A 22,694-nucleotide genomic window follows, 5' to 3' on the forward strand; every position below is an offset into this window, starting at 1 on the left:
CAACCACTCAAACACGCTATAATCAATATGTAAACAAACTATGGCGTCTCAGCAAAATTACATTTGGTAACACGCGCCGTCTCCTTCCTTCTTTCAGTTCAGATGAAACTTTAAGAAGAATGGCATAAAATGCCATAACTACCCTGCCAGCACTCACAATTCAAAGTAAATTAACATTTATAAAAACGTAGAAAAGGCTGAGTATAAAAACGGAATCTACCTGCATGACGAATGTTACTTGCAGGACTGTGTCGGCTCTGCTGACCACAGATGGGATAAACTGCCTCTTTCTGCAACAGTTGTCATCATCAGCACCAGAGCAACCACCGCTGGCACCCTCATAAAAGAAACTCCACTGGACGACCGGCTGTGTTTGATGACACCAGATTGTTACTGGGCAGTCCACGCCTTCACGGCGCAGAAAACAAGACGTCCTGCGGATAAACCGACGGGAGTCGACCTCCTGTCAGTGTTTCTCTGCAGCTGCTGATGCTGCCTGGACTGACCATGGAGCTGTCTTATGAGTCAGTGAGATATCCTGAGGACAGAAGACCGGCCAGCTGCAAGGTATGTTGAGGGGCTGATTGTATGGTTGCAAAAATTGCATTTTATGGTGAACTAAATCAGCTCCCTGAAACCTCTTTTTCATTTATATGTATGTGTTCAGTTTGTGGAGCTCCATGTCCTGTTTGTGCCAGATGACCAGTGGGATGTGAAGCTTAATAAAGTTCCTGCAGAGGCCATAGAGAGCTTCATATCTGCCGGCTTTATCAGGTGAAAGCGCTGGAAATGTTTCGTTTGACTCAAGACATCAAATCCAGAGGAGGATAAAGTTTGGGTACCCCAAGAGATTTGAGCTCTCAGAGAACTTTTTCCAATACCTTCATTAGCTTGTTAGGGCTAAGGATTGTTCACAGACAACATAAGGGAGGCCAGGACAGGCAGATTTCAAAGCTTGTTTGTCATGTAATGAAGAAATGGGAGTTAACAGGAACAGTGGAGGTCAAGTTGAGGTTTTGAAGACCAGGAAAACTTTCAGAGAGTTTACATGTTGTGATGCTTGTTAAAGAGGGTGTTACTTTAGCCTCTTGCCCTTTTCCTTTTTTGTTATTTTGAAACTGTAAATGAGTCATCTGTAACTTAATGACTTTTGGAAATCAGGTCATCTTTTAGTCACTAAGCTGTTTACAGTAACAGAAGTTTTGACCAAGATTACCCAAACTTTTACATGCCACTTAGTATATCTACACTGTAGAGGAATACTGTAAAAGACATGCAGCACTGTTACATTGATTAGGAAGTTTTGCTATCAGGCAGTTCAGTGGTATAAAGTATTTTAATTCCTCCACATATGTGAACATGGCACTGCAAAAGTCACACTGAAGTAAAAGCACAATATTTTTCTCTGGATTGGATTAAAGTAAAGTCTCACTCAATGTCCAAAGGCTCATAGTTTTTAAAGTAATAGTGCAGCACATGAGTGAGTACTTTATGTGTCATACTTACTTTTTAAAGCTTGGTGTGATGATTGTATGTAAACTTTTGGATTTTTCTTTTATTCCAGTAAATATTAAACCTTTAGTTCAGGCTATAACAGGCAACTGAAACACACTGAAACCCAGACTGTAAAGTTTTATCTGGGTTTCAAAAGCAGCCTGAACACGTATGTTATAACATTTTATGATGACATGTTGTGTTACAGTTCAGTTATCTGAAATTCTCCTTTTCATCACTGTCATGTCAGGGTTTATCCTGACATCACCCTGAAAACTCTGAGGAGCGAGCTGGGAGCTCTTCTTGGCGCCGAGAGGAGCATGGACAAATTCTCCTTCCTGAAATGTGTGGGGCGCAGTCTGGCACTGGTGAGTGCAGCTGGCTGTTTACTGTGGTTTTCTATAGCTGCTTGTGTTTCAGCGGCCAGACAGTAGAGAGAAACAATGCAGACAGTTTGATTAACAAGTTCACTATTCAAGCTGCTACACTGAAGGGTGTAAAGTGCATGTGAGAGAGTGAGCACACAGTTTTTACTCCCATGCCTCTCACAACAACCAAAATCCTCCCTATTACAGGTCAAGAGCAAACAGGAGAGAGATCTGAAAGTGAAAACATTCGCTCCACCGTATGTATGTAGAATCCATGTTCCATATTTGCATGTAGTAGGGTTTTTTTTTCTTTTTTGCCTCCTAAAGTTGGTGACCTTTTCTTTGGTGCAGTTTTAGTCCAAGAAAATCTAAAAATTTTAGAGAGATTTTGCCTTTTCGATGGCGTAAAGAATAGATTTTCAGTTTTTTCTGAAATAAACAAAATGTCTAAAAACCTAATCCACTCTTGTGCTCTCAGTCAAAGAAGGTGGATTAAGGCGTTCATTCATTTTGTCATGAATTTCAGTGGCTTCCTGCATGATCTGGTTCAATATGTTTCTTAGCTCTGCAGCTCTGTATTATCAGGTGATGCTCACATGTCAATCATGCTTAATCAGTATATGCCAATGACTCATGTCTTGTCACCTGACTGCAGGCCCCGCAGCCGGAGCTGTACCTGCTGCCCTCTGTGGAGAACGGCAGCAGTGTTTGCTCCCAGCCTCTCACCCCAGACACCAGCAGCGGCTCCTCCGACCACCAGACCTATTACCACCCTCCCAAGACGTGCAGCCTGCCAGCAGGAACAAAAGAGCCTGTTAAATTCCCCCTCATCCCCCAGTGTTCCCATCAGCCGCCTCCCACCCCCAGCCTGGAGGAGGAGGAGGAGGAGGAGGAGGAGGAGGAGGAAGATGAAGAGCAGACCTATAGTTCCTCAGAGGCAGAAGGAGAAAATGAAGAGGGTCTTTCTTCCAACAAGTTAGACTGGGCAGAGCAGGAGTGCTGCCCAAGGAAGGCCCAGAATCAGAGGGCACCACAGGCTGTTTCACAGAATAAAGGTCAAACAGTCTCGTTTATATCATGCTACAAAATATTCTGTCCTCATCTTTTTCTTTATTAAGCATATTGTAGCTTTGAAAATGTTAGCTGGCGTTTTATAATATGCTTAACCAGGCCCTTTTTGCATTGGTGGAAAAGGTTTATACGTGTCATTTTTAGCCCTGATGTTTTGGATCTCACATCATCTTCTGTTGCTCTGTCTACAGCTTTCCAAGAGTGTGAAGTTGATTCAGCTCACGTGAAAGAGCTGCTCGAAAAAGAAGAAACCCGCAGGAGGAAGAAACAGCACCACAGACCAAAGAGAGCAGCCACAGACTCAGGAGCAGCTCCGTCTCTGGAGGACAGAGATTCAGGCTTCTCCCTCACAGACGGGTGCAGTGCAGCGGGCTGAAGCACGCCACATTTACATGCTAATACTAATACTGCTGCCTAGTCTAACAGTGTGTCTGTTTGCAGGCTGGGGACATCAAAAGACGCACTGAAGTCCACCAGGAATAAACCAACGAGCGGGGTAATGTATGGCATTACATATGTGGGTTTTTACAGGGCTTTTCAGACAAGCAGGACTTGTCCACTTTCTTGCAAGTTCTTTGGTGTAGTGGTTAGTCCAATTCCACTGCCAGCAGGTGGGTCAAGTGGGGTCTTTGAAGTGAACAAAGATGGACTCATGTATTTATTGCTCATTTTAAGGTGACAGACAGTCCAGCGGTGTTGTCTCGGCCTGTTCGGTGCACCTCTCCCCCTCCAGGTGTGCACTTGGTCGCTCAAAAACCAGATGCCTTTCCTGTCTTTCAGACAAACAGTAAGCTGTCACTTTGGCCAAATATGCACGGGGATTAATGATCATTCTTTCTTCACGCAGAAGTGACGTGGTTTGTTTCTGACAGGAGAGGAACTGATCGAGGAAATCAAGCTGGTGAGAGAGGAGAGAAAGCAGCTGGAGTGGACGAGACAGGAGTTGCTCAGAAAGGGGAAAGATCTGTTGGCTCAAAACAGACATCGCAGGAACCAAGGTGAGCAAAAGATACTGTTGGTAAAAAGCTACGATTTTATTAGTTTACCAGCAGTCTGTGAGCGCAAGAGCATTCCTCTTCACCGTGCCTTATGTGCTTCCACAAACCTACAACACATTGGCACTGTGACATCATAATTAATGTAAGGATGAATATTCTAGTGCAAAAGCTTTGCCTGACAGCCTGATCCCGGATTGTAGACCTAATCTCTGCGCTTCCTGTATTTTTGAACAGCACGTGACAGCTGGAAGAAGAAATATTTCGAAACCAAGAAGTGCACAGCACCACTGGAGGAAAATCTGAAAAATTTGCGACAAGAGTTGGAGACGTTTTACAACAAACTCCTGCATCAGCTCCAGGCCAGAGATAACAGAGGGAAGCCACGACGACAGGGCAGATCTTCCATAAAGGTAAAATCCAGGTGAATACTGGAATCTGACTGGCTCCACCTTGTCTGCCAAAGACATGGAAGTGGAACACCCGTGATGAACTTAACACACACATTTGATAGTTGTTTTTTTTAAACTATGAGCATCATTTGATTCATGAATTACTGATTCATTTCAGAATGAGCTCATCATTCAGATCATGACGGAGAGCCATGAGATTGACAACCTGAAGAGGAAGGTAGAGGACGCCAAGATGAAGCTGGTAACAGAGATAAAGGTAACTGATTTTCTATTCGTCGGTCCAACTGTTTCTATAACGTACAAACAAAAGTAACAAAGGAAGTTAACTAGTTGGTCAAGAGAGATATTTGAAAGTAGCACACATTTCTGTCCTTTTTGGTATAGCTGCTAACACATACTGGAAAGTACTAATATTCCATTAAAGAGATCAACATACTGTCACACTAATCATCACTAATGAAGAGTACGGAGCAAATCAGCATGTTTGAATAGTTAATGAATAATCATTTGATTATTGTTAAGCCCTATATCCACATAGCGGATCAACATCAAGTCATTTTCTTTATATAGCCCAAAATCAGGACTTTCCAATCTCATCTTATAAGCAGATGTTGACACTGTTTACACACATGTACATTTTATTTCAAGCCCTGTTCCACTGTGACAAAGGCCTGACAGTCTACAAATGCTCATGTTTCATCTGTACTTTCAATGATGGATGAGCTCCTTTACTCAGGCTTGGTGGCCTAATAGCTGGTGTGCCATCTGCTGTATCGTATTAACAAACCATCTTTTTTTTTTTTTTTCATGAATGTGCTGTGAAGTTGAGGAAACAGGCTGCCACAGAGCTGAGGGCCCTGAAGGCTGAGCTGGCCCAGAAGAAGAGCCAGTCCTCTCATCCTGGTCCTATGGCCTCTTTAGGCTTTGGAAATACCACACGGGACAGACCCCAAGTTCAAAGCACCTCCATCTAACGTCGTACCTGTACATACAGAACTGTGAACTGTGGTCTGGCCTTAACTCTGCTGGGACAGCTGGATTTTGTTACATGTATGTATGTTTGTTTGTTTCAGGAGAGTAACTGAACAATGATTATATATGTTTGATTTCATGCAGTTGTACTTCCGATGTGACTTACTATTTCACTAAGTCTCAAGTTTCTCAGGTGCTGTAAGCTAGTTGCTAAAGCTAAACCTAAAATGTTGAGGTGCTTATGAAACTCCAATCCTTTACAGATTCATCAGAAAAGTTTTATTTGCGAAAAATATAAAGTGCACAGATCTCAGTAAACTCAATCAGACATGCTGTTTGTGTAAGTCACATTAAAAAGATTGGTTGTAGAATCACGGTTATTTGAGTTGGCACAGAGGAATGTCTGACAAGGTAACTACATTCAAAGACAACAGCAGTAAAAGCCACAATAAACTCTGAAGTGCAAGTATGCATCCCTGAACTCAGAGGGAAGTCACACCCCATCACGGTCACAAAGAGATATATTGACTTAGCAACAGACAGTGGGCTCAGGGGTGATGTTAACCGTGTCTCAGCTAGCATCCTAAGAGTGCATTCCACATCATTGCGGTCTGCTGCCTGGCGACAGGTTCATCACTGTAATCCAAGATGTTTCCATTCCACATGCCAATGCCCCTCAGACCTTTAGACCTCACATAGTCCGCCTTGGGACAAACACTCTGCGGGTCATCGTACCAAACCTGATGAATCTGTCCTTTCTCGTCCTGTGGGGGGAAAAAGGTGCAGATGCTAGTGATAAAGCGAAGGCATTCAGCACAAACGTTTTATTGCTGCTTCAAGGGAGCAATTTGTTTTGTTTGGGAAGTGACGCTGTGGTAATACGGGTGGACTCCGGCACTTAAGATAAACAGCTCTTGCCTGAAACTGCCTGGCTTATTGAGTCGTCAGTGCATACAACAGTCAAGCTTGAACTTGGTGGTAAAGACAAATAAACCATGAAATCAGTGCCCACTTAGCTAACCCATAAAACATCTAATCGAAACAGTTGTACATTTTTAGGTAAATGAATAAAAAATAATGACAACGTACCTTATAATTGAAGTAAGGAGCCTGCTGCTCGTTGTCCCAGAGCCTGCCAGACAACGAGGTGTTGACCTGCGTCATGATCCACTTGTACGTCTTCTGTCTTCCAGCTGCATCGCTGCAGGGGGCGCCACGGAAAGGAACTTTGGCGATATAACATATTCCCTAAAAGACATTAAGGGATATCTGTGTTTACAGCACACTGCCACAATAACACAAGTGTAAAAAAATAATAGCAGTAGCAGTCTGTGCCTTCAACAACATTTGAAGGGTGTTAATTTGCACAATACACTGTATTTCATACAAAAAGGCAATTTACATATTTGCACTAAACCAAAAGTTCATGATATATTAGTTTATTTTTTCTTAGTGTCAACAAATCCCATAAAAGCACCAACACAATGCCTCAGTCGGTCTCCCAATACTTTCTGACTTTCCTGCTCAGGATGTAGCTCTGTCATTTGTTTCTACTGAACGAATTCGCAGGACAAAAAATTAATTAATTAACAAAAAAAATAAATGGTTGTAATATGATAGTTAATGCTTCGCGCCTCTTTTGCTCTCTACATGGACTGTTTACCTGCATGCAATCAAAGTCCACTCAAATGTGAATGTAGTCTAAGTATTTTGGATGGAACAGAAACCAGAAAGCTTGCAATATCAAAATCTTGTCCCTTGACTTTACTGATCCATTTCTGATAACTTTAGGACAACAATGGATGTTTATGGTCAGGTTTTGGCTACACGGGTAGTACATGTTCATGGGATCAAATCATTGTTTGTTTTAGTCTTTTCATGGGATTTGTTGACAATAACAACAAGACAAAGAGTTGACGGCCATGCAAGAGGCTCTGTGAGGCTGCACAACAGTGCTTTGAGCGAAGACTTGACCTCAGCATGCTAACCACATCCATGACGCTAACATTTTCACAGGGACGTTAATAAGACGCTGATGGGAATGTTTTTGGTTTTGCATGTATTTTGTCATAAGTCAGTCAAAATTTTTGTCCAGAAGATGGCGCTAGATGAAAGCTTAATGGATCAGCATACGTCCTCATACTGAGGTGTTCATGAATGTGTTTCATGGTTCATGGTTAAAAATACAAAATAATCTGTTCATTACAAACACTCAACAACCAATGTTTTAACCGTGTAGCTTTTAAATGAACAATATCTTACCTGGGAAAGGTTGAGGCACGGGTAGTCATAGCCGTACCACGGCAATCCCATCACTAGCTTCTTCGGATCGATCTTCAGATTCAAATATTGTTCATAGGCTTAAAAGAGAGATAACAAGCATTACATTAGGTGGCGATGAGTAGTTCTGCATTAACAAGGTGTTTTATTTTCATTCATTACTAACAACTGGACAACAAACCATTCAGTGTTTGAGCAAGTGGAGCATTTGCCTTTGCAATACAGTCCCCCATGATCTGGCTCTGTTCATCATAGGACATCACAAACAGCAGGTCACAGGATTCAGCAATCGTAACATAATCATAGCAGCGCTTGTCGATACATTTTGGTGACCAGGCAACGTCAAATGAGACCTAGAGATTAGGATGAGACAAGTATCACTGGGATGGATCTTTGAAATAGGACAGGCAGGTTCGGGAAGGCTAACAGCGCTTTCTTTCATTTTCCTGCCTGGTTGATTCATACCTAGGGTGATGGAGGGGTTTGAGGCTTTCTCACTAGGAAAAAGAAAATGAAATTGAGCCAACACAATCGTGTCAAAACACTGTATTCACCTGTGAACCTGGAATCTCTCTGTGGAAGGCCTCCGTGGTCTCTTTGACCAGGTTTGTCAAAGCATGGTACTCTGGCGAGCCCTCCTCCACTGCTTGTTCAATGTCGATGTTGATCCCATCCATAAACTGACTCTTGGCCAAGTTGACTTTCTCTGTTATCCACGCTGTCCTGTTTTCTTGGTCCACAATGTAGGAGAGGGGAACGTCCCCTTTTCCCACCAACAAGGAAATAAAGAAATGGACACAATTACAAGGGAAATGGGTGGATGAACTGTTGACAGCTGGAGCATGAAGTAGTACCAAAGTTGAAAAAATATGTCAGGAGCTGGCTTTCTATCTTCATAACAATCTCTGTGAAATGAACAGTGGGAGCATTTATAACAACCGTACGTACATGCAGGTGCTTTGTAAAACTACTTAACAATGGACAAACTCAAGCACATCAATTCATACTGCAGTGAAAAGAGAAATTTACTCTACCTTTGAGTACAACTCGTGCTCCTTTGGAGTGAGCGTAACACATGAGTTCAGCATCGTATTTTCCAAACGTTGCCACCGTCGTCACCATGCTCCAGTTGTAGGACTTCCATGTCTTTCCACCCACGTCAAACACAAACACCTGAGAGACACACAGACAGAAAAGAATTTCTTATAACAACAATGTGAAATGATGAAAATTTAGCAAACAGTCCATGCTTAGATTTTATATTTGATAGCTGGTTGCGTCACCAGTCAATTGATTGATTAAGGAGTATCTAAATTGATGGGCATATTTACTGAAGACCTAGATCAATCTGGATGCTACAAACTGACAAAGAAGAACGGCTGTTTGCATCTGAAGACATCTTTCCACAGTTTAAGTTCAATGCTGATTTTTATGGATGATAAAAGTAAATATTTCATTATACAGGTAGCCTTTATAAAGCCAGTACACACCTGTACTACAGGTATAACTAATACATTCAACAATTTTAATAGTGTCAGCAAAAAATGTCAGCGAGTGAGTGAAGTCCAAGAGGCCAAATGTGCCTAAACCAAACACTGACAGACTGTGTGGATAAAGAGGAACAGCAGTCTCAATCTGAAACTTACAGCGGAAACTTCAGTACACACGTTGAGTAAAAATAACTTATTGGTATTTATACAGTCAATACATGTCTAACACTGTACAGTGCTAATGTAGCTCCGTTTTCCAGTCACATCTACAGTCCTTTGTCATGAAACGGGTATAGATTTTTTTAGAGGCTACATTTTTTTTAACTTATCATTTATGTCCAGGCTCTGATAAATTCAAAGTTTTGCAGGGTTAGGGTTAGATTCCACCTTAATGCTCACGAACATCCTACAGACCTCCATAAGACCCAAGTTTAATACATTTATGAACACGGTGTAAGAGATTTGTCATTTTCAGCACCCAGCAGAAACTTTCCTTCCCCATTTCCTTTAATTTATCCAAACAACAACACGGTCTGTTTTCTTATTCATCCTCTCTCTCTGTCTTTAACTATTAGCACATATGATAGTACAGGAGACGCTAGAAATTGGTGGAAGTTTGGTGCAATAGCATGTAATATAACATCCTTATCAAAGTACAAATGCTGAATTCGTCAAGGCAGATCAACAGTGTCTTCAGATACTAGCTACATCCCCGGTAATGTGTTGGGGAAGCTGCTATGTGCTGCGGGTGGAGGTTCAGACGGTTGGTGGTGTTTTTAACAAGCTAACGTTTGCTAACGTTAACTACCTCAAAGTCTGCCTCCTCTCGGATCTGCTGACAGAGCTCCGGCCTCTCACACGGACACACGGTAGCCCCGCAGACGAGGACTGTCGACGACAACAACAGAAGAAACCAGGACATTTTAGAAACAGAAGTAACAGGAACTTTAACCCGAGCGAAGTCGGTGCAACCAGTCGAACTCTGATTCCTCTGCTTTCGTCTCTCCTGTACGGAGGCTGACATGGAACAAACTTCACCCGGTTAGCGTATAACACGAGATGTCAGGAACAAGAAAGTTACCAAAACGTTGATATTAAACGAAAATTTAGCACTTTAATTCTGATTAGTCTAAATATAAAATAGTCAAACTTGGAGATACATGGTTTTCATTGGACAGGAAGGGTATGAAAAAATGTAAAAGTAACCCTAATAGGGGAAAATGTAGGTGTTAGTTTAAAGTATAAAAACACATTGAAAGGTATAAAATAGAAGGAAAACCCTCTGTATACGTACTATACAGTGTTTAAAGTGCCTCCTCTGTGCCTCTGAGATGTGGTGGAGTAGAAGTATAAAGTTGTGTAATGGAAATACTCGAGTAAAGTACCTTGAATTTGTACTTAACTACAGTACTTGAATAAATGTACTTAGTTACATCCTACCACAGCACCAGTGTCAGTCATATTCAGTGCTACAACAGTATTACATACATACACAGAATATAGAGTTTAGATGGTTTGTTCAGCGATGCATGAACAGGAAGAAGTGAAGAGAGCATTTCATTCACTTTCAGGCCCAAGTTTTTAAGCTCTTTGATTACACATGCATGGCACATTTTTACTCTCCATGCTTTAACTTAACTCTTCTGTGTTGTACTGAAGTGAAGGGAAAAGCTCTAATATTTCTGTAGGAATACTAGTGAATACATTTTTCAAGTTGGTGTTTCTGCAAAGGTTCAGAAAAAACAGGTTTGAACTGATGAGCACATGTCATGAAACCAGGCCAGAAAATAAAAAAGGTCAAGTTTACACAAGGTCAAATACAGGCCGAGTCAAAACCAGGCACACAGGGGCGATGAGGCAAGGTGTCCAACAGGCAAACAAAGGGTAATAACAGGCAAAAAAAAAGAAAAAAAAAGGCAGAAGTGTACTAGATGATCTGGTGTGGAATGAATAGAACAGGGCCAGTATCTAGTACATGCTGCTGGGCTGGTGGGGGAGTGGGAACAGGTGGAAGTTGCAGGATCGGAAACGACAGGAGAGTCAGTACGTGACAAGTGAAAAAGCATGCAAGGAAAATGAGAGAGTAAAAACTGGCTGACATTGAGACAGATTTTCAAGTTAAAGCCTCAATCATTTCCTGAAAATGTTAATTTTCCTCCATACATTTTCATTGCTTCTTTGCTTTTCATTCCCTGCACTGACATCTGTCTGTATGCACATTTCCAACAAACTAAATACCTACAACACTTTATTGGGAGATTAAAAAACAAATCAGACAAAAATGGTTTAACAAGTCAGAAAATGAGTTTTTTTTATGTATGTTTTATATATATTACTATTAATAGATTAAATAAAGCATGTTTTTTGCATCAAACAAATGAGTCCTATACACATGCTTGGATTATAGCTTGTAATGCTGTTAAAATGGAGTGGACACAACACGTACAAATGCAAAGCTGTTACGGCCTTGTTGCAGAGATTAAATGGTTTTTAAAAACAGCAACAATCAGTTTATCCATGTAAAAGTTGAATGCAATTTAAATAATTGAACTATTTATTTTGCCTTCTCATCCAGGTGACATACAGTAATTCAAAAAAGGCATCGTCTTCACTGTATTCATTTTGATTTGATTTACTTGCAACTTTATTTTCAATGTGATGATTTTGAAACACTGTGACAACAAAAGTTAAGTAAGCATATGCTGGATTGTTGCCTTGGAGAGTCAACAGTTCCTGGATCATCGTGACACAATGGCAGATCGTGACACAGTGACATTTTATTGAAAGGCCGGAGTGTCCACGTGTCTATGCAACTGACACCATCTATGATAACATTTCAACAATGTTTTATTTCGCTATGATGCTCTTTGAGTATATTAATTTATGAAGAGTCAGTCACTGGATGCATGTGTTTAATATGGCCATTTATTGAATAATAAGAGTTGCAAATTACATTTTTAGAAATTGCTGTTTAGTGAAATATATGTTAAATAATGAAATATTACCTATAGGTATAAAATTTAACGGTGTAATATTTTAAAATGGTACTTAGTAGCATTACATTTCATCTGTCTATGTGATAGGAGAGAAAACATCTATGAATCTGTGACATCGGGCTGTTTGTGCCAAATCAAGCCAAGAGTCAGGTTAACATAACTTGTTGCATCTGTGCGTTTTAATCTGTTTGCCTAATCTACATGGTCAGGGCATGGTGTCACCAATGACAATGACAGTTGATAATTAGTTAATGATACATTTCGTTGGGCACACAGTCAGCAAAAACTGGCTTTAAAAGGAAGCCTCTGGTTGCACTCATTCACATTCACCAGCCATGAGGGTGCTTGTGCTAGCTCTTGCTGTGGCTCTTGCAGGTGAGTACGGCTTTATGCAACTAAATCAGTTTAGATCTACCTGAGGAAAAAACTTCGTTTCGAGATACTTGCATTGTCATATAGAAAAGCACAAGGAAACAATTCTACACTGATATTGTGGGGGGTTTTTTAGAATAGAAAAAATAAAATAAATTAAATGATAACTTAATTGTGATTTAAGAGAACTGTTAACTGTTGCAGTTAAATGCTGTTTGGAAAAAAAAGATGGCATATACAGCATAAAGTTTCCTTTTTCCTTTTTCACATATCTGTTTTTTCTTTTTTCATGAACACCAAAATAACATTTTATTTCTACATTGCAGCCGGTTTCCAGGTCAACTTCGGTAAGTTGTCATTCTATTTTTTAATTAATTAATTAATTAATTAATTGCATAAATAATGTAATTCACCAGTTAAAACTCTTTGACTCTTTGAAACTTGAATATAAATAGAAAATCGAAGAAGACGTTTCTGTTTCAAAGTTTCAAAATTTTATATGAAATGCAAATGCATTAACTACTTTGTTTTCTTATCTATAATTGCAGCCCCAGACTTTGCTGCCGGAAAGACCTATGTGTACAAATATGAAGCATTTCTTTTGGGCGGCCTGCCTGAGGAGGGTCTGGCACGGGCCGGAGTGAAAGTCCGTAGCAAAGTTTTAATCAGTGCAACAGCTGCCGGCACCTTCATGCTGAGGGTAAAGACCTTAAAATGTTTTAATACAATTTATGTATGATTAATAACAAGTGAACTAGACTAATGATTTTTCCATGTGGCTTCCAAACAATGAAGTGTTCACAATTCATTGAAGCTGTCACTTTTCCTCACAGCTTGCAGACCCTGAGATCTTTGAGTACAGCGGCATCTGGCCCAAAGATGCTTTCATCCCCGCCACCAAGCTCACCTCAGCTCTGGCTGCCCAGCTCTTGACACCTATCAAGTTTGAGTATGCTAACGGTGTTGTCGGCAAAGTGTTTGCACCCGCTGGCGTCTCTGCAACTGTGCTGAACATCTACAGGGGAATCCTCAACATCTTCCAGCTGAACATCAAGAAGACTCAGAATGTCTATGAGCTGCAAGAGGTACAAATAACTCATTTACACAGAGTTCACCAACAAAATGCTGCAATACTTAAGCTGACAAACTGTATTTTGATTTTTGTAAACTAGCCTGGTGCTCAGGGTGTGTGCAAGACCCACTATGTCATCTCTGAGGATGCAAAGGCTGACCGCATCATGTTGGCCAAGACCAAGGACCTGAACCACTGCCAAGAGAGAATCATCAAGGACATTGGCTTGGCTTACACTGAGAGATGCGCTGAGTGTGAAGCTGTAAGTGCAATGTCCTTCTCAATTCGTACTCTCTGATAGAGTAAACTCCTGAACAGTGTAATGATATTGTGGGTCTTATCAATTCAGAGAGGAAAGACCATGAAGGGAACCGCTGCTTTTAACTACATCATGAAGCCAGCAGCCGCAGGTGCTCTGATCTTGGAGGCAACTAGCACAGAGCTCATCCAGTTCTCACCTTTCAACATCTTGAACGGCGCTGCCCAGATGGAGGCTAAGTATGTGGTCGAAATTGTAAGGAAGAGTACAATTACACTGTTGTAAGCATGATTCTCAGCACAAAGTGTGACAGTGCAGACTGATGTAACAATTATGTATATTCACAGGCAAGTCCTGACCTTCCTTGAGATCGCAAAGAGCCCAGTAGAGCCCATCAGAGCTGAATATCTTCACCGTGGATCCCTGCAGTACGAATTTGGCAGTGAGCTTCTCCAGACACCCATCCAGCTTCTGAGAATCAGCAATGCCGAGGCCCAGGTACTTCAGGAAATATTGCCTCTTAATCAGATATTTGTTGAATTCATCCTGTAGCAACAGACTTTGATATGGGAAATATTTGGTTCCTGTCAGATTGTTGAGATTCTGAACCACCTGGTGGCCTTCAATGTGGCCAAGGTCCATGAAGATGCCCCCCTGAAGTTCATTGAGCTCATTCAGCTGCTGCGTGTGGCCAGATTTGAGAGTATTGAGGCCCTCTGGACTCAGTTCAAAGCTAGACCAAGTTACAGGTAACTACAAATTTCATTCAGAGAAGAGCCCTGAAACACTGTGCTGTGGATAATATAATAATATTTCTCTTTCCCAGACACTGGATCCTGAGTGCTGTCCCTGCCATTGGTACTCATGCTGCTGTGAGGTTCCTCAAGGAGAAGTTCCTCGCTGGTGATCTGACTGTCGCTGAAGCTGCTCAAGCACTGCTGGCATCTGTGCACATGGTGACAGCTGACCAGGAAGCCATCAAGCTTGTTGAGGCAAGTCAACCCTAAAAGTTCTTTTGAATATTTCTATGATGTGACACCTGGGCCACACAATCACTTCTTTATTGTCACCACTCCTCAGGGCCTGGCTATGAACCACAAGGTCCAAGAAAACCCAGTTCTGCGTGAGATTGCTATGCTGGGCTACGGCACTCTGGTTGCAAAATACTGTGCAGAGAACCCAGCATGCCCAGCTGAGTTTGTTAGGGTATGTATTGCTCGTATGTGTGTTTTATATGAATGAAATTCAGTTAAGACATCCGTGACGTGAACGTTTTTCTGCTCCTTCCTCAGCCAATCCATGAACTTGCAGTCCAGGCTCTTGCCAGAGGTGAAGTTGGTGAGCTCATCATTGCTCTCAAAGTTCTGGGTAATGCTGGACATCCCGCCAGCCTTAAGCCAATCATGAAGGTCCTGCCTGGCTTCGGCAGTGCTGCTGCTAGTTTGCCACACAGAGTTCACATTGAGGCTGCTCTGGCCCTGAGGAACATTGCTAAGAAGGAACCCAAGATGGTAAGACGGCACCTTCCAATTCCTTCCTAAGAGCAAATACACTCAAGACCTTTTTTATTACGTACATGTACTAATAACATTCATCTTTGTAAATTAGATCCAGGAGATAGCTGTGCAGCTGTTCATGGACAAAGCTGTCCGCGCAGAGCTCCGTATGGTTGCTGCTCTTGTGCTGTTTGAGACCAAGCTGCCCATGGGTCTGGTGACTGCTCTTGCTGATGCTCTCTTGAAAGAAACAAATCTGCAGGTCTCAAGCTTTGTCTACTCTTACATGAAGGCCATGACCAAGAACACAGCCCCTGACTTTGCCTCCGTGTAAGGACTTACATATTATTTCCATTTGTAGTGTTTTGCTATTTAAGCATGTCAGCACCTGGAATCTCATGTATTTTAATGATCTACTTTCAGTGCTGCTGCCTGCAACGTTGCTGTGAAGATCCTCAGCCCCAAATTCGACAGACTGAGCTACCGCTTCAGCAGAGCTCTCTATTTTGATGCCTACTACAGTAAGAGCATAACAGCATAATAATTTGTCATCCGAGATTACAGATTAAAACATGTGGTTTGACGGTTCTCGTATTTTGCCCTGCAGACCCCTGGATGATGGGTGCTGCTGCCAGTGCCTTCTACATTAATGATGCTGCAACTATTTTCCCAAGAGCCATTGTGGCCAAAGCTCGTACCTACCTGGCAGGCGCTTATGCTGATGTTCTTGAGGTATGAATATCATGTCTGACATAGCCTTTGATTAAAGTCATTTTTCGTTAACAGGCTTAGTTGATATGACTACTTGCACCTTGCATGTTATATTTTTTAGTAGTGATTTAAAAAACACTTACCCATCAAACAATATTTCTCTCTTCTTCAGTTTGGCGTGAGAACTGAGGGAATCCAAGAGGCCCTTCTGAAAATCCACGAGCTTCCTGAGAATACTGACAGGATCACCAAGATGAAGCAAGTCATAAAGGCTGTAAGTTAAAGGGATCATTAATATGAATCAATTATTAAAAAATCTATTAATTTTATGAGGGTATGTTAATGTAGGAATTATATAATCAAATCACATTTTGTTTACAGAGGTTTAACTTACTGTTTTCTTCCTCATGCAGCTTTCTGAGTGGAGGGCTCATCCTTCCAGCCAGCCCCTGGCCTCCGTGTATGTGAAATTCTTCGGACAGGAAATTGCCTTTGCCAACATTGACAAAGCCATAGTTGATCAGGTTATTGAGGTACAGCATTTTCTACTGTGCGTAGATTGCAAAGTAATCATTGTATTATGAACTGAACATTTGATGTCTAATTGGCAAATTTAATTTTTCCAGCTTGCCAGTGGACCAGCAGTTCACACTTATGGCAGGATGGTTTTGGATACTCTGCTGTCTGGTTTGGCATTCCATTATGCTAAACCAATGCTGGTTGCTGAGGTTCGCCGCATCTTTCCCACTGCTGTCGGTCTGCCTATGGAGCTCAGTTTCTACACTGCTGGAGTGGCTGCTGCATCTGTTGAATGTAAGTTCCACTGGTGTAACTGAACTGTTGCCAATTTGACAGACATATGTGTACTGATACTGAAAATGCTTTGTTTTTCATAGTCCAAGCCACTGTGTCACCACCTCTGCCTCAGAACTATCATGCTGCCCAGCTTCTGAAGTCTGATATCAGCGTGAGGGCTGCTATTTCTCCAAGGTAATCCAGTTGTAGCTTGCTTGAAAACGAATTAAGCTTCTTCTCATCAGTTTGATTACTAAAAACAGATGTATTCAGGGAGATCACCCTAAAAGTTCATATTTTCTGTCCCCTGCAGTGTTTCCATGTATACCTATGCAGTTATGGGAGTGAATACTGCTTTCATCCAGGCTGCCCTGGTGTCAAGAGCCAGAGTTTACACAATTGTTCCTGCAAGCATGGAAGCAAGAATTGACATGGTCAAGGGCAACTTCAAGCTTCAGTTCCTGCCAGTTCAGGGCATCGATAAGATTGCATCTGCAATGTATGTACTCTTTGTCGGCAAGTAACATATTATCACCCAGTTGTAAAAATGTTGTTGTCTTAAGACAATTTCTCTTTTCTCCAACAGTGTGGAGACCTTTGCTGTTGCAAGGAATGTGGAAGACCTCGCAGCTGCCAAAATCACACCAGTGATTCCAAATGAAGCTGCAGCTCAGCTGTCAAGGGAGGTTTTCTCTTCAAAGATTTCCAGGATGGCATCCACTCTGGCTGGTGCTATGGTGAGTTTGACTCACTGACTATCTTTTCCAATACAAACATTTACTTTGTTCCAAATTAACATGGTGACCTCTGTTGTGGGTTTACAGTCAGCATCTTCTGAAATCATTCCTGTTGACCTGCCAAGAAAAATTGTCAACAAAATTAAATTGCCCAAGGCCTTCGAGAAGAAAATGTGTGCAGCATTTGAAACCTTTGGAATCAAGGCATGCACTGAGATTGAATCTCGCAATGCCGCCTTCATCAGAGACTCCCCGCTCTATGCCATGATTGGAAAACATGCTGTCTTTGTTGAGGTTGCTCCAGGTAAGTGAAATGGATGACATTGAATTGCTGATAGACGTAATTTTGTTAGAAGTTGCAATAATGTATCAATTATTTATTTGTTTCCAGCCGCTGGACCAGCCATCGAGAGGATTGAAATTGAGATTCAGGTAGGAGAGAAAGCAGCTGAAAAGATCATCAAAGTGATTAACCTGAGCGAGGAAGAGGAAATCCTTGAGGACAGGAACGTGCTGATGAAACTCAAGAAAATCCTGGTTCCTGGGCTGAAGAACAGAACAGCTTCCTCCAGCTCCAGCAGCTCTCGTTCTCTCAGCTCTCGCTCCAGCAGCTCTCAATCTCTCAGCTCTCACTCCAGCAGCTACCGTTCAAGCGCCTCCTCCTCTGCATCCTCCCTCAGCTCCTCCTCTCGTCGCAAGAGCCAGATGGTCGATGTTGTTGCCCCCATCAGCAAGACATCAAAGAGGATGACCAGCTCCTCCAGCAGCAGATCAAGCCTTCGCTCAAGGAGCTCCTCCAGCAGTGCTTCAAGCAGCCGCTCATCTGTCCAGTCCAGCACCTCATCTTACAGCTCCTCCAGGTCCAGCGCCCTGTCCAAGGTGGGACATCTTCACCTCTGAATATGTAAAAAATGGTAGAATCAAAAAAATATGTGCAGGAATTAATCTACTTATTTTTCTGTTACAGCAAGAACTGTTTAAGATGAAGTTTACCAAAAACCACATCCACCAGGTATTTAACAGGAGATTGTTTTGTAAAGAGCATTAGACAACTACATCATGTACTCTGTTTGAGGAGGCTGAATTTATGGTTTCTTTGTTTGCAGCATGCCCTCTCCACAGCTCGCGCCAACAGCAAGAGCAGTGCTTACAGCTTTGAAGCCATCTACAATAAGGTAAATCATCAGAGCAAGCCATTACAATCTCTTGTATTCAATGGAAAAAAAAGAAAATTTCATTAACATCAATGTCTGGTTTGCACTTTAAGGCCAAGTACCTTGCTAATGCAGTCAGTCCTGCTGTCACCGTTCTCATCCGTGCTGTGAGAGCCGACCACAAGGTTCAGGGATACCAGATTGCAGCTTACTTTGACAGAGCTGCTGCCAGAGTGCAGGTCATTTTTGCCAACCTGGCTGAGAGCGACCACTGGAGAATCTGCGCTGATGGTGTAATGCTGAGTAGCCACAAGTGGATGGTAAAAACTTTGATTTGGTGACATGAATTGAGTTGGCAGCAGTTGTTAGAAATTTGTGTGATGCCTGAGATTTTAACTATTTCAAATTTCTCTTAGGCCAAGGTTGCCTGGGGCATTGAGTGCAAACAATACCAGACTGAAATCACAGCTGAGACTGGTGTTATGGGTCAAGAGCCTGCAGTCCGCCTGAAGGTGTCCTGGGACAAACTTCCAAAGAGCATGAAGAGATATGCAAAGCAGTAAATACCGATTTAAAACATTTTCTTCTGATTTATACTCTCTGCAACTAACTTAATTGAAAGTTGCATCATTTTCAGTAACAGACTTTGTCAGACATCCCGGATGTAGATGTGTATAAAAATTCATTACTTTCTTTTAAATGATTTCATTTTCCAACACACCTATCTACCAGGATATTATTACAGTGCACTCAATTTGACATTTGTTAAAAACGTAAAAATAACCTTCTCCCATCTCCCTAGATTCTCTGAGTACATCTCCCGCATTGCTTCGGAAGCTGGAATAGGCCAAGCAAAGGTCAAGAACATCCGTAATCAGATCAAACTGAGTGTGGCTGTTGCTTCTGAGACAAGCCTGAATATTGTGCTGAAGACACCAAAGGTGCAGTTTTATTGCCCATTATTTACACGCAGAAGATGTCTGCATCACACTTGTCACCCTTTTGTATATGTACACTTAATACACTCATAACCATTTTGATTTGATATTGCAGAGGACCATTTACAAACTTGGTTTGAGTCTCCCTGTTTCTCTGCCGCTCGGAGACACTGCTGCTGAGCTGGAACCCTACCAAAGCAACTGGCCTGAAAAGATCGCTTACATGTTCACCAAGGCTCATGCAGGTGGGAACATTTAAAGGAACATGTGTTACTGTCCGGCTGACCAGTAAATGGCTAATTTACTGATTAATCTTTTCTGTCTACTCCAGCTGAGTGTGCCATGGTCAAAGACATAGTGACCACATTCAACAACAGGAAATACAAGAACGAGATGCCCCATTCTTGCTACCAGGTTTTGGCTCAGGATTGCACCCCAGAACTTAAATTCATAGTTCTGCTGAAGAGGGACCAAACACAGGAACAGAACCAGATCAATGTGAAGATTGCAAACATGTAAAAACCACTAGTATTTATATCTTAATTATGGGAAGTTTCCTAAAAAAAAATATCAGGATCTAGAATCCAGAACTGATTATAATACATGTATTTCAATTATTTTTCAACAGTGATGTTGACATGTATCCAAAGGACAGTGCTGTCATGGTGAAGGTTAATGGAGTAGAAATCCCCATCACCAACCTGCCGTATCAGCATCCCACAGGTTCTTGGACTTATTAATTCAAGTTTAACTGTCATGCTAAGATTATTCAATTTATTGAAAGTTCAAAATCTCATATTTGCATGTGTGTGCACTCATTTTAGGCAAAATTCAGATCAGACAGAGAGGTGAGGGCATCGCTCTCCATGCTCCCAGCCATGGTCTTCAGGAGGTCTACTTTGATCTGAACGCATTGAAGGTGATACAAGAAGTCTGACTACATAATTTGGATTTACTTTTAAATTTGACTTCGATTCAAAATTTTTATTCATTTCCATAATGATAATGCAAATGTCTTTCAGGTTAAAGTTGTGGACTGGATGAAGGGACAGACTTGTGGACTTTGTGGAAAGGCTGACGGTGAAATCAGACAGGAGTACCGCACACCCAACACACGCCTGACCAAGAACGCAGTCAGCTACACCCATTCCTGGGTTCTGCCTGGAAAGAGCTGCCGTGATGCCTCTGGTAGTACTTACAGCATCAGCATCATTTTTAGTCAAAATGACAAAATGCAGCATGAAAAGCATTAAATTATGATAACAAACCCACAACAAACCGGTATTTTATTAATTGTAGAACTAGTAATGTAGAAAAAATGATTTTGGTTTCAGCTGTGGACTGCTGTCTGCAAACATACGTATATTTACAACGCTTACCTTCCTTTTTTAACCTTTTCCAGAGTGTTACATGCAGCTTGAATCTGTGAAGTTGGAGAAGCAGGTGATCCTCCATGGCCAGGACTCCAGATGCTACTCTGTTGAGCCTGTGCTGCGCTGCCTGCCCGGTTGCATACCAGTGAGGACCACCACAGCCACTGTCGGCTTCCACTGCCTGCCTGCTGGTGAGGCTGCCAGAAATCTCTTTGTTCACAAAACTGAATCATAGTACCTCTATCTTGTTGTACAGTGCCTAACTGCTTTGCTCTCTCCATGTTTTCAGATTCTAACCTGAACCTCTCTCAGGGTCTGAGCAGTATCTATGAGAAGAGCATTGACCTGCAAGAAACAGCAGAAGCACATCTGGCCTGTCGCTGCACTGCTCAGTGCGCTTAACCCCATTCTTCTCTCTCATATCATGTGTTATGCTTTGTTTCATGCAAGTACTATTAATTACTTTGTTTGAACTGTAAATTTAAATAAATTACAGAAGCATGTGAACCATGTTGCCTGAAGTTCTTCTACAAATGAAGCTCCTAAATATCGACAAAACAAACTGAAGGGTCATTTAAACTAAGAGGTCAATCTTCCTTTGTGCTCATTACCGCACATGTTGAAATGAAACATATGAGTAAATAGAAAATATTTAAAACAACAGGCAAGAGCCCTTCTCTGCCAAAAAATAGAAAAAGAAAGCTCAACGTGACATCCCAATTTTCACCTTTTAGCAACCCCAAATCTATGTAACACACTCTTCACAGAGTCACTGAATGAAAGCACCTCTTCAGTGACAAACGTCTTTGTCTTAAGTTCCATGAAAGTATTTCAGGATCAGTTCACAACAGAACCCTGAAGATCCAGGAAAAACACCAACACTGTGGGTGATGTAGGAAAGAAGAACAAACGCAACAACATTTTAATTCCACATGTCTGGAGTATCTGAGGATCGCAACCCTGTGTTTTTCAAACCCAGCAACACACTGAGACAGAAACTGGTCCACCCAAACACAAGAAAGCAGTCCAGTGCAGCGAGGAATGCGCAGACTTCTATATCGGGGAAACTAAACAATCACTAAAAGAGCACATGGAGGGCCGACTCATCAGGTCAAAACTCAGCAGTCTACCTACAGCTGAAAGATCAGGGACACTCATTCAGAGACAACAAGGCACATATTTTGGATAGGGAGTTGCCAGATGGTTTGAAAGAGGAGTTAAGGAAACTTTTTATATGAAAATATGAGAGAAACCATCCCTCAGAGGACACCTACGGCGTCGCCTATCCTCCACCTAAAATGCTGCCCTTTCATTCCTCCCTAGGAGATTTAACAACACACTTGGCCTCAAGTGACGGCGGCCATTACACAGCCAGGGACGACCCCAGTGGTACCAATGACCTTGATAACGACCCCACAGAGGCTAAACACCTGGGACTCCACACCAGTCAGTAAAGGAACTTTGCGAAACATTTTCAAGTTTCTAGTCAGCTGCCCCTGATTTAACCCTCCTTGAAATAACCTGGATGACTAAGAATCATCATTATTAATTGGCATGATTTGTGTCCGTCCCAGGACAGGAGGGATCTGCCGTGATTAAAACCATCATTGGTACTCATCTAGTGAGTATCAGTGATATTGGTGAGGTGAGATGCCAGTGAAAAGCCCAAAGGATACCAACAGAAAATATCCACAACCTGTTCACCCTG

The 22,694-nt window shown here is 41.9% G+C and overlaps 3 protein-coding genes across 8 annotated transcripts; 2 read left to right on the plus strand and 1 right to left on the minus strand.

Moving 5' to 3' along the window:
* The first annotated feature begins 433 nt into the window (after positions 1 to 433).
* On the plus strand, positions 434 to 5,576 carry spata1 (spermatogenesis associated 1). 2 transcript variants are annotated; one of them, XM_076727278.1, is made up of 12 exons: positions 434 to 567; positions 668 to 774; positions 1,745 to 1,862; positions 2,070 to 2,123; positions 2,518 to 2,917; positions 3,125 to 3,290; positions 3,375 to 3,429; positions 3,609 to 3,720; positions 3,806 to 3,931; positions 4,166 to 4,341; positions 4,499 to 4,597; positions 5,166 to 5,576. In XM_076727278.1, exons 1-12 carry the CDS (start codon positions 490 to 492, stop codon positions 5,313 to 5,315), a joined length of 1,641 nt encoding a protein of 546 aa, XP_076583393.1. In that variant the 5' UTR covers positions 434 to 489; the 3' UTR covers positions 5,316 to 5,576. The 2 variants fall into 2 exon arrangements, with proteins under 2 accessions (XP_076583393.1, XP_076583394.1); XM_076727279.1 differs by lacking the exons at positions 434 to 567; positions 668 to 774 and having other exon boundaries at positions 1,667 to 1,862; positions 2,070 to 2,119.
* On the minus strand, positions 5,570 to 10,099 carry ctbs (chitobiase, di-N-acetyl-). The gene is made up of 7 exons (XM_076727280.1): positions 9,892 to 10,099; positions 8,628 to 8,766; positions 8,148 to 8,356; positions 7,775 to 7,946; positions 7,576 to 7,673; positions 6,403 to 6,561; positions 5,570 to 6,077 (listed from the first exon to the last, which is right to left on the minus strand). The coding sequence occupies exons 1-7, from the start codon at positions 10,003 to 10,005 to the stop codon at positions 5,889 to 5,891; spliced, it is 1,080 nt and encodes a 359-aa protein (XP_076583395.1). The 5' UTR covers positions 10,006 to 10,099; the 3' UTR covers positions 5,570 to 5,888.
* Positions 10,100 to 12,414: 2,315 nt separating this feature from the next.
* LOC143318009 (vitellogenin-2-like) lies at positions 12,415 to 21,388 on the plus strand. Of its 5 annotated transcripts, none has more exons than XM_076725887.1 (34): positions 12,415 to 12,454; positions 12,778 to 12,798; positions 13,000 to 13,151; positions 13,285 to 13,536; positions 13,624 to 13,785; positions 13,873 to 14,021; positions 14,130 to 14,280; positions 14,374 to 14,531; positions 14,609 to 14,774; positions 14,863 to 14,988; positions 15,075 to 15,293; positions 15,391 to 15,608; positions 15,702 to 15,799; positions 15,886 to 16,010; positions 16,162 to 16,263; positions 16,403 to 16,522; positions 16,616 to 16,802; positions 16,886 to 16,979; positions 17,098 to 17,283; positions 17,371 to 17,521; positions 17,609 to 17,825; positions 17,913 to 18,400; positions 18,489 to 18,533; positions 18,628 to 18,696; positions 18,789 to 18,995; positions 19,092 to 19,234; positions 19,478 to 19,616; positions 19,729 to 19,858; positions 19,945 to 20,128; positions 20,242 to 20,336; positions 20,438 to 20,532; positions 20,636 to 20,801; positions 21,016 to 21,177; positions 21,276 to 21,388. In XM_076725887.1, exons 1-34 carry the CDS (start codon positions 12,415 to 12,417, stop codon positions 21,386 to 21,388), a joined length of 5,130 nt encoding a protein of 1,709 aa, XP_076582002.1. The 5 variants fall into 5 exon arrangements, with proteins under 5 accessions (XP_076582002.1, XP_076582003.1, XP_076582007.1 ...); XM_076725888.1 differs by having other exon boundaries at positions 17,913 to 18,346; XM_076725892.1 differs by having other exon boundaries at positions 17,913 to 18,235; positions 18,504 to 18,533.
* The last annotated feature ends 1,306 nt before the right edge of the window (positions 21,389 to 22,694 follow it).

The sequence above is a fragment of the Chaetodon auriga genome, chromosome 3, assembly GCF_051107435.1.
Source record: "Chaetodon auriga isolate fChaAug3 chromosome 3, fChaAug3.hap1, whole genome shotgun sequence".
Taxonomy (NCBI): domain Eukaryota; kingdom Metazoa; phylum Chordata; class Actinopteri; order Chaetodontiformes; family Chaetodontidae; genus Chaetodon; species Chaetodon auriga.